Below are 11,019 nucleotides of genomic sequence, written 5' to 3'. Positions count from 1 at the left end.
AGGCCAATGAGGCAGACACTGGAGCGCCAGAGGCCCTGATCAACCCGCTATGGGGGAAGCCGCCTGAGCCCACTTGTCCTTGGAAGAACGTCTATGCTTGCTCTTCCTCTGCGATGACTTAGACTTCTTCCTGGAAGAGCCTGAACAGGAACGAGACTTCGTCTTACGGGACCTCTTCCGCTTCCTTCTCGCCTCCCGGGGGTCGGAGTCTTCCGAAGATGATGAGTCGTACGACGACGATGAGGAAGAGAGAGAAGAGCAGGAGGAGGAGCTGGCAGAGTCCTCCGAGTCCTCCTTCACTGTTGCGGGATCCTGGCGTTGTTCTACCGGTGTGAAGTGCTGCATGAAGTAAGGCGGGAGCGTTGACGACGGCGCCGGGGGAGTCCGTAGGGCCTTCCTTGATGCGAACCACCCCTCGAATTCTTTCTGGCGCATTGGCGATCTAAAGGGCGTCCTTGGTGCCGTCCAGACAATAGAATCGGGGTCTGACAAACCCGTCGGCTGACTTTCTTTGTCTGCCTCTCTCCCAGGCGCTGTGGTACCTGAAACACATTGCCACAATGCAGGGGAAGGAGCCATTCCAGCCTTCCCCCACAATGGGTCTTCGGTCGAGACTGGTCCGGTGGGCACCAGAGCCTCGTCTCCCGAACACACTCCCGCCCCCCAGCAGCGCCCCCCCCCCCACATGCCTCCATAACAACAACAGTCCCCACATCCATAATGTCCGACTCATGGGGAACGGCAATGGGCCGCTTCCCCGCAACGGACTTACCTCGTCCCCTACTCAGGGTTGGGGAAGGAGATTGGGAACCTCTCTCTGAAGGAGCGGCAGGAGACGCCAAAGGAGAAGCAGCGCCTGCCTTCTTAGGGGACCGCTTCGCCGCCTTCTTTTTCTTCGTGGCGTACAGGGCCCACTGGAGTTCTGACCAGGCCGCACACTCCAGACACGTGGCCGAAGGGGAACAAACACTACCCCTGCACGAGGAGCACAACGAATGAGGGTCTACCTCAGGCTTCGACAGCCACGCACCACAGGACTTACCGGCCTTAGGCCCGGGGCAACGATGTTGGGATTCCGTAATGATTCACTAGGAACACCAAGCAACACAAGACACTGGGAAAAGGAGGTGGATAAAAGGGTACAAGGAAATGGGTAAAAACACGAGGTAACTACGTGGTAACACAAAGGGTCAGACGGGATGTGAGAGAGCTGCGAGATGTGATCAGCGCCGCGACCAGAAGCTTACTGACGACCTAGACCTAGGACCATGCTCTCGCACGCTGACCCGGGTCGCCTCAGGGCGAGTATCCATCTGCCATAGAGGGACCCCTCTAGAGAAATCAGAGATAGGGTAAACTACACAAAAATCTGGTAGGTTGGGAGGAGAATCCCAGATATTCCTAAGAAAGTAGTTCGAGGTAAGTACTCCGTGTTGGAACAAATATATATATATATATATATATATATATATATATATATATATATATATATATATATATATATATATATATATATATATATATATATATATATATATATGTGTGTGTGTGTGTGTGTGTGTGTGTAAATTTGTAATTCTCATACAGTGAAAGGTGTTCATAGGATAAAATTTGCCTTTGCCTTTGCCTTTACCCTTATCCAACCACCCCTTAGATCTACTAATGAAATACAGTAGGGATTATTGTATGACTACACAGGCAAGTATTGATCACACATACAGAAAAGGAAAGTGGATTAATGTTCTCACCTTATTTTCATATATCATGCTAGTTTCCTCAGTACTGACAGCTGCAGGGTTCTCAACTGTTACAATGGTATGCTCATCTCCTTCTGGCTCTTTTATAGTCTGAAAAGAGATAAAAATCTAGATTAAAGTATATAACTAAATTTGAAGAAATAAATTAGCTCTACCAAGAAAATAAATAAAACTTTCAATAAAAATTACAAGTTTAAATGTACACACAGATTTTTTTCTTATAGTATTAGTGAACACAGGCATTTTTTTTCTTACTATCCATTGCTTGTTATCTGTACAAGAAAAAATTGTAAACAGGAAAATTTTACAAAATAAGCTACTTTTGATGTATTATTAACATCCAGAACTCCTAAGAATTTTGCCAAAGGAATCTATCTGTAATCTAATATTTGATATGACGTATTTTGCCACGTCACACTGCTTTTAATTGTGCATGTTTAGAAGTACAATACAGAAAAAATCCTCTTTAATAAACAGATAATTATTATTATCCTTTTAATTGTGATATAATTTTTGAAAGAATTCAAAAATTAAGGAAACATCCTCAATACATTACGCATATCTTGAACATTTATAAATTAAATTTGCAGTTCTAATAATTGTAATAAATTTCACATACCCATGCAAAATATACTCACCGAAGTCCTAAGGATAGTTATCTACTTTATAAGATCCAAAAAATAAATACAGTATAGAATAATCCTAATGCTTGATATGTTTTCAGATAACAAAAATGAATAGATTTTCTAAGCCATTAGAAATAAATAGGTTATATCATATTTCTAATATACCATAGAGTACATAAAATATATGAGCCTATTAATTCATTTCAAATCATAATATTTTTACAATATATCCTTGAACTCTATAAAAATATTCAAGTCAATACTTACAATTATAACATTTTCAAATCCTAAAAATAAATATAGGACAACACTAATGATTTTAATATATTTCATTAAACTTTGAAATTCCTAGTTTTGAACACAACATTTTTCAAATTACTGATGATTGCAATCAGTGTTCAGAAACCACTGAATTAAGATAAACACATTCATATAAAGAGAGGATAAATAGAGAAAAATTACGACATATATATTTATTGCACAGTCATGAAAGAGACTCGCGCACACAAACATGTAGGCCTGCAACAAAAAGTTCTTGGTTTAAACCTATCTTCAATACTTCTTCTATATCCTCTGGCACCCAGATTACGCATAGGGCCTCAATGAATTCACGCCATGTGTCTCTTTCTCATGCCATCTCTCTGAGCTCAACCCAATTCTCAGATCTGACCTCCCTTTGGATTGTCATCAGCCACATTTCTCTTGCTCTACCAAGTCCTCTCCTGTCAAGCGGCTTCCATTCAGGTTTATCCCGTACTAACTCGATTCTCCGTTCTTAAAAAATGTGCCACATCCATCTCCATCTTGATAATATCGTTCACATTGGACACCCCTGCCACCTCATGAATTGCCGCATCTTTTATATGCTGCTGTCAATTATTTTCCCTAATCCTTCTCAAAGGCAAGAAATTTGCATCTGTTGTTACAGTGCTGTACCCAGACTGGCGATAATAAGTTGATATCAATCTTACAAGTGAAATGTATTTTTTTATTTTGCTGTGAACTGATATTCGATTTGACCTCCAAATAGTTTTCAGCATACCCATTACTTGTCCTACCCTCCCAGTTATCTACTTTCTGTAACTAGTGATCCAATCCTGGTAGGGATGGTTACTGAATATTTGAAGGAATTCTATCTGGGTAATATTACTCCTCCGATAAGGAGGTTCGTGTATTCAAAATCACGTAATCTCTGGTCCCCTTTCCATTGAAAACCATTATTCATTCCTTGCATTACCTTATTCATAACATAATCAATAACCATAATAAACAGGAGAGGGGACAGTATTCATATTTTCAATAATCCAGTCTTGACTTCAAATGCATCTGTAAGACTACCATCAACCATTACGCAACTATAAGTTCCACTGTTATTATTATTAATAATTAATTATCATTATTATTATTATTATTATTATTATTATTTTTATTGTTTACTAAGCTACAACCCTAGTTGGAAAAGCCGGATGCTATATGCTTATTATTATTATTATTATTATTATTATTATTATTATTATTTGCTAAGCTACAACCCTAGTTGGAAAAGCCGGATGCTATAGGACCAGGGACTCCAACAGGGAAAATAACCCAGTGAGGAAAGGAAACAAGGCAAAAATAAAACATTTTAAGAACAGTAATAACATTAGAATAAACTTTTCCAATATAAACAATAAAAACTTAGACAAAACAAGAGGAAGAGAAATAAGATAGAATAGTGTGACTGAATATACCTTCAAGCAAGAGAACTCTAACCCAAGACAGTGCAAGATCATGGTACAGAGGTTATGGCACTACCCAAGACTAGAGAACAATGGTTTGACTTTGGAGTGTCCTGCTCATTATGATTTTTACAATCTTACCTAGTGTCCCAAAATGACTCAGAATCTTTTCAACATACTACGTGAAATACTATTACATGCTTTCTCAAAACCCACAAACCATAAAACAAAGAGGTGATTTTAGGTTGTTACTCTGTTGAGTTATGTCATAGAATACTACATTTACCTAATTAAACCTTTTAGCCTTTAACATAAAATAATACAATTGTTCCTCACTTTTCACAAATTCAACTTTTTGCATATATGATTTTTTAATGAATTTACTTTGTACCAAATTTTTCCGACAAGCCACAGTCCCCGAAATGTGCCAAATTTCACTAAAAATAGAATAATAAATACATAATTTTCATAATTTTAACAATAAAACAATAATTTTCTATCTCGCTAAATGCATCATCATCTCCCCTTTCAACTATTGACACAAAGGGCCTCGGTTAGATTTCGCCAGTCGTCTCTATCTTGAGCTTTTAATTCAATACTTCTCCATTCATCATCTCCTACTTCGCGCCTCATAGACCTCACCCATGTAGGCCTGGTTTCTTCCCACTCTTCTAGTGCCTTGTGGAGCCCAGCTGAACATTTTATGAACTATTCTCTATTGGGGAGTGCGAAGAGCAATCCCAAACCATCTCCATCTACCCCTCATCATGATCTCAGCCACACATGGTACTCGAGTAATCTCTCTTATAGGTTCATTTGTAATCCTGTCCTGCCATTTAACTCCCAATATCCCTCTGAGGGCTTTGTTCTCAAATCTACTAAATCTATTGGGAGATTGTTTCTTTGACATACCATGACTCATATCCAGAGAGTAACACTGATCTCACTAAACTGATATATAGTCTGATTTTTATATGTAATTTCAGGTGATTTGAACCTAGCTATTATCTGATTTGCTTTTTTCAATCTTTCACTAAACTTTAATTCTAAAGACCCTTTTTGGTCTCGGGCCATGTCGTCCTGATGGAAGGTTCCTTTAGGTAGCTTTCTAAGGGATATTTGCTACAATGATACTCCCAGAGAATTAAACCGAAGGTCTCCAGGATTCCAACTCCTGGCGCGAGTATCAGGTAAAGGATATCGCATAATATCAGGGGATGTATACTAGATACGACACATAGCAATCTTCACCACGAATAGATAATTCTTTGATGTAAGGGGGAAGAGTGGCAAAAGAAGGGGGTGCCATTCTAGGTACCCGGTGGACCTCCATCCCTACTACCACCACGACGCCATTCCTTTTTTTGTAGCTCTCTAAGTGAGTTGTGCTCCCACATTAACCCGGTGTTTTGTTACAAGTTCTACGAATATTCATCATGCAATCTCCAGCATCTTCATCTTCTGGAAAGTTGAGTATTAATTATTTCCTGTGTATAGTTTTAGTCTCCCCTTTCACAGTTAAATTTCAATAAATTAAGTGTGTTTGGGTGAGCGTTGCCAAGAACCGGAGGCAGCCATTTTACGACTGCAGTCGCCCATTACAATTGCATTTTATTTAGTCAGTAGGGCAACAATTCCCAGTATTAAGCTATAATGTTAGCTATTTAGGCAAATTATACAAGTGGTGATTTTGCATACATGAATATTATTCCTCTTCCTATTATGTAACTGTATTTATCGTATGCGGCCGGAACCCTGGTGGTACCAACTACCTTGGCCGGGGATCCCACCATAGCTAGGGCTGTAGCTCATATACTGTATACGTTAGTAAAGTAATTCCCCACGTTTAGCCTCACCATATCGTTCCTTCTCGATTCGTATGAGAATTTACATTCTCTAGAATCTATAGATAAGTTATGATATCCATTCTCTCTCAGAGAGAAGAGGCTAAACCCTTTCTCCCTCCCTGAGTGCTGCTGCCGCTATAGGCGGCAATCACTGTCTTTCTTCATCGCCATCGAGTAAAACAAAGTTCTTCCTACCTCCGGCTTTGATTTAGATAGTGACTAACTCAGGGTGTCCGTGTCTTGCCGCCAACGATGTCGTCAGCACAGGAACCATGCTTCCTCTGACGCTAACGATGTTGTCAGCACTGGAAGCCATGCTTCCTCAATTCACTGTTTGAGATAGGCAGCATACCTGCCGCCACCTCGCCACCTCTCATATCATTGAACTATAAAACCCTTTTTTGGGCTCAAGCCATGGCGTCCTGATGGAAGGTTCCTTTTTGGTAGCTTCCTTGGGTAAATAACTACTAAGATATTCCCAGAGAATTTAACCACAGGTTATCACAGAATTCTAACTTCTGGAGCGAGTATCCTAAAGGTTTCCCTTTTAAGACATCGTATATCAACAGGGGACGCATGTATTAACGCGCCACATAGCTATCTACACCCCGAACAGAGTTAATGCTTCGGTGTGTAAGGGCTGAGAATAGCTGGGAGCCGTTCCATAGCTAATCTCATCCGTGGCTACTTCTGGTACTCGAGACGTAAACAAACGGGCGCCATTGCTTAAATGACGTCACGACCGTCTTCATCCTTTGTTCAGTAGCTCGCCCTACTTAGACGGATTTTCCCTGTGCCTTACTTATCGCTTTGCATCTACGTTATGTCGCTACCTTCGGCCTCGCCTTCTTCTGGAAAGTTAAGTACAAGGTTCCAGTATTGTTTAGTTAAGCTCTGACCGTAAAGTAAATATTACTTTCTGAGATAATTGTTGTTTTGTGGCAGAGCTGTGCCTCTACCGGACCCGCCATTTTATGGCGTCGTTGTTGTTATGCATGCCTTATTTAGTTAGCCACAACAACGCTTCCGGCCTCATTTACTAATCGATAACATTAGTTTATTTAGTCTTCATAGCTAGGAACTTTTATATCGTGTTTTGACACTTTTTATCGGTCATCGATTGACCTCATACCAGTAGGCTACTATAGCCCCCAGGCCAGAGCGCCTATATATCAGTGTTCATGCATGATTTTATTAGTGATCCTAGGCTAAGTTGAAGATAGTGGCATTATTTTACAATACTTTCGACTGTGATGCAAGTGTTTTTCGCCTTCAGGGACCATATAGGGGATTGGTTAGTTAGTGTCCCTTCCTAACCTAACCTACTTGTAGGACCCCTATATGCTTCCTTCACCCCCTGCCCTTGGCATTCCCTCTGTTTAGCCTTGATTCCCTTACTAAGTAAAGGGATCAAGCGCCTAACGGAGTATATTATCGCCTCTCAGTCCTCCCTAAGGGAATGACCCCCCCTTAGGGTTGCGTCCAAGAGTGAGGAACGGCTAGCCCTTCCTCTATGGCTAGGACTAGTCTATGACTGTCCTGCGATAGCGATATGTCTTCTATCTTTCCTAGTTCAGGGCTTTTAGCCCTGCTCTAGGTTAGGTTTTGGAAAGGTTATTCTGTCCCCTGCTGAAACTGTACCCATGCACCGTTTCAGCCAGGCTGCCTTATCTTAGGTTAGGGAGTGTCCTCCCTTTCCCTAGTGACCGCTCTGGTACAGAACCCCTTCCATGGAAGACTCTTCTCTTCTCCCCTCCCCACCTATCTCTTGTATAGCCTAGCCTACACTTAGGTTAGTCTATACCCATCTGTCCCCTGTCCTACAACTCCTCCTTAGGATGGAGTGATAGGGCTACCTTGAGCTTCTATGTGCAGTCCGCTCTGGTACATATACCCTTCATAGTGTCCTATGGGGTTAGCCACTGGATGTGTTCTGTATGTAGAGGTCTCCCCCTCTTTGGGTGTCCCCTAGCCCTCCCTTGGGCTACCCTAGCTCCCGGTCCTCTGAGACCCCTGCTTCTGGGGGATAGAGCCAGCCTCTATCATGGGTACACCCTCTCAGGGGGGGATGTCTGGGAGTCCATGACTGGACTTCTTACATCCCTCCCCCTGTCTCTCTCACTATCCGGGTGCCGGTCCCTTGCCGCCTCCACTGTCGGCGATACCCGCCTCCTACCTTGGTGACTCTCCCCTTACCCTCATGCCGCCATCGGCGTGCCGGGGGACTGCCGACCGCCGCCGGCTTCCTGCCGATGGCTCTCCTCCTTCCTCTTAGCTTCGCCGTCCGCCTGCCGGTCGCCCACCGGAGTGCCGGCATCCATTGCCGGCAACCTGGTTCCGCTATAACCATCCTTGTCCCAGTCACCAATCCGGCATCCTCCGACTGCCGGAGCCGCCGCTCCTCTGCCGGCGTGCCGCCGTTGTTCCGGCGGCCGCCACCCTGGTATTACTCTTGACTTATATATTGTCTGTTCTAATGCCAGAAACTCTGCTGGAGCGGCCTCCGGCGTGCCGCAGGTCTGCCGGAACCCCCCGGAGGCGTCAAGACTACTTGCACCCCCTTCTACTAGCTATCATATGAATACTGATAGCCCTACACTGCAAACAGATGGCCTGTTTACGCTATTGGATCAGTGCCTTAGTACTGTTCTATTAGTAATCATGCTGTCTCTTTGCATTCTTCAAAATTCCAGCATGCTGCGTGTATCTTAGCGCGGCTGGTTGCCGGAAGCAGTTACCCTAAGGGACCTGTTAGCCCCCTAATTTGGGACTGAGTGGCCTCGGTCCCAAACTTATCCTTGGCATTTTCCATGGAATTCCATTGCCCTATGGACTTCTAAGAAATACTATCCTGTGCCTTCGGCCATCTCGGATTATCCAAGGATAAAGCTTGCGGTAGCCAGCCGGGCGGGATGCATGGAGTATGTTTTCTTTACTACTTCAATCTCTATGCATCACACCCTTCATTAAGTTAAAATTATTGATTAATATTAACTTAGATTAAGAGCCATTCTTATGACTCCCCCCATACTCATTTTCTCTTTCTTCCACAGGAGGAGCAGATGAAGTGACTTTGACTTCTGCGCTGTGAAACGCCCGCACTTCTACGGGCATACGGCTTGCAGGACTCACGCCCCTTGTGCTAACAAGAAAAGGGATTTGAAATTCTGGGACCCGCTGAACTGTACGGTCTGCCAGGCTCACATAGCTGATGGCTTCCATAACTCTCCCTCAGCGGAGATCAGGGACATTGCTCGAGAGAAGCTACGCAAATGGGTGCATGGCTTCCAGAAGAATGCCACCGGACCGTACCTGGCCACTGAAGAATTGAGGTCACTTCTGTTCCCAAAGGCCTCCCCTGATTCTGTGGTGCCCAAGGACTTGATCCCCACTGTCCAAATTACGGTGGAACCTGAAGTAGTCATGGCCCAGTCCATGCACGATTGCCGCCTAGATTCCAATGATGACGAACACATGTCGGATGTCTCGGAGGGTACGGAGAAGACCCTCATGGCTCAAGGAGCTGAAGATGACGAAGACCAGGTGGAATACGCCGAGTCGGAGCAAGAGGTCGCTCCTCCTTCCATCTCCGCCCCTACTCCTACACCGACGGAAGTGTCTCTCCCGTCTACCTCCACGACCCCGGAACCCTCATCATCCACTCAGGAAATGATACGGTTGATTAGAGCCGTCATGGACGACAAGTTAATGGAGAATCAGGAGTTCATCAGGTCCATGATGGGACCCAAAGAACCGAAGAAGATCTCGGTTAAGGATCTCCCCGCTTGCTCTCATGCCAACCCATGGAGGTATGCTGAGCATATGGTGATAGCGACCGGCAGAATCTTTGTCAGCGACAAGATCGGCTCGGTCCCCCTGGAAGATGTGGAATTCTTCCCAAATTTTGAGGCCTACCCGGACTGTTACGTCCGACTTCGCTCTGAACCTGCCTCTAAAGAAGAGACCGAACCGAAAGAAGAGATAGTGTTCGATCTCGCGAAGGCCCAGGCTATGCTAGCCAACACGTTCAAGAGTAGGGGTTTTACCTGCTCTAAGCTTCCGGCCCTGAACAAGAAGCACCCTACCTACGTCACACCTGAAAATGCGGTACTTCCATTCATGGAAAAGGCCTTCGCTGCGTGCCTTAAAGCTGTGGAAGAGGGGAAAGCCTGCCCTGCACTGGAGGAGTGCAGACCCTTCTCCATAGTTACTCCCCCTGACGCTCGACACTGGAAGGACATCCAGCATACTTTCGTCGTGGGAAAGCTAGATCCTGACGTCGCCGGACGTCAATTTAATGAAGACCTCCCGAAACTTAACGATCACCTCCTTCGTCGGGAACAAGATACGAAGGAGAGGCTCGCAGCATCTATGTCCCACCAGGTCCAACTTGACATTATGGCCTGTGACACCAGAGTACCAGACCACTACATGGTACTTGCCAAATCCCACATGGCAACCCTGGTGAAGGACATGTACCACTTCATGAAGGCTCGGAGAGCCTGTCGTGAATTCGTGTTCGCAGGTGCCACTGTGAAACACGAACCCCGGAGGCTGATTTCCTCCAACATCTGGGGCAAACACCTCTTTCCTTCTGACCTTGTGAAGGAGATCACCGACAAAGCCGCCACGGAGAATAGGAACCTTCTCCACAAGTGGGGCATGTCAAAGAAGAGGAAATCCTCTCAGGACGACGGACCTCAACCTAAGAGGAAATCTTCGAAACAGAAACCCCAGCAACGTCAACCAAGACGTCAGTTTCCGGGACCCGCTACCTCCCAAGTGGCAGCTCAGCCACAACAGACCTTTCAACTGGTCACCCAACCGGTGTTGTCACAGTCACCGGTCTTCACCCCTGCTTTCGAGCAACAGACGACTACCTTTCGTCCCAAAGGTAGAGGCTCAAACAGAGGTGCAGGCAGAGACGCATCTCGCCGTCCCTCCAGAGGCAGAGGAGGAAAGGGAGCTAGCGGCCGAGGCAGCAAGCCCTCGGGACACCAGAAGCAATGAAGTGCTTCCGGTGGGAGGAAGACTCCGCCAATTCCAGGATCGTTGGACCTTCGATCCCTGG

At 44.8% G+C, this 11,019-nt stretch overlaps 1 protein-coding gene across 5 annotated transcripts in view; it reads right to left on the bottom strand.

Moving 5' to 3' along the window:
• Positions 1-11,019, bottom strand: part of LOC137629548 (zinc finger protein ubi-d4 B-like) — a 261,108-nt gene that overhangs the window by 188,091 nt on the left and 61,998 nt on the right. For all 5 annotated transcript variants that reach the window (XM_068360970.1, XM_068360969.1, XM_068360971.1 and 2 more), the window contains one exon: positions 1,749-1,847. In XM_068360970.1, coding sequence (XP_068217071.1) covers positions 1,749-1,847 — 99 coding nt within the window. The remainder of the gene's footprint in view (positions 1-1,748; positions 1,848-11,019) is intronic.

The sequence above is a fragment of the Palaemon carinicauda genome, chromosome 37, assembly GCF_036898095.1.
Source record: "Palaemon carinicauda isolate YSFRI2023 chromosome 37, ASM3689809v2, whole genome shotgun sequence".
Lineage (NCBI taxonomy): Eukaryota > Metazoa > Arthropoda > Malacostraca > Decapoda > Palaemonidae > Palaemon > Palaemon carinicauda.
The sequence above is the reverse complement of the archived record's forward strand: the minus strand, read 5'-3'. Positions and strand labels throughout refer to the sequence as shown.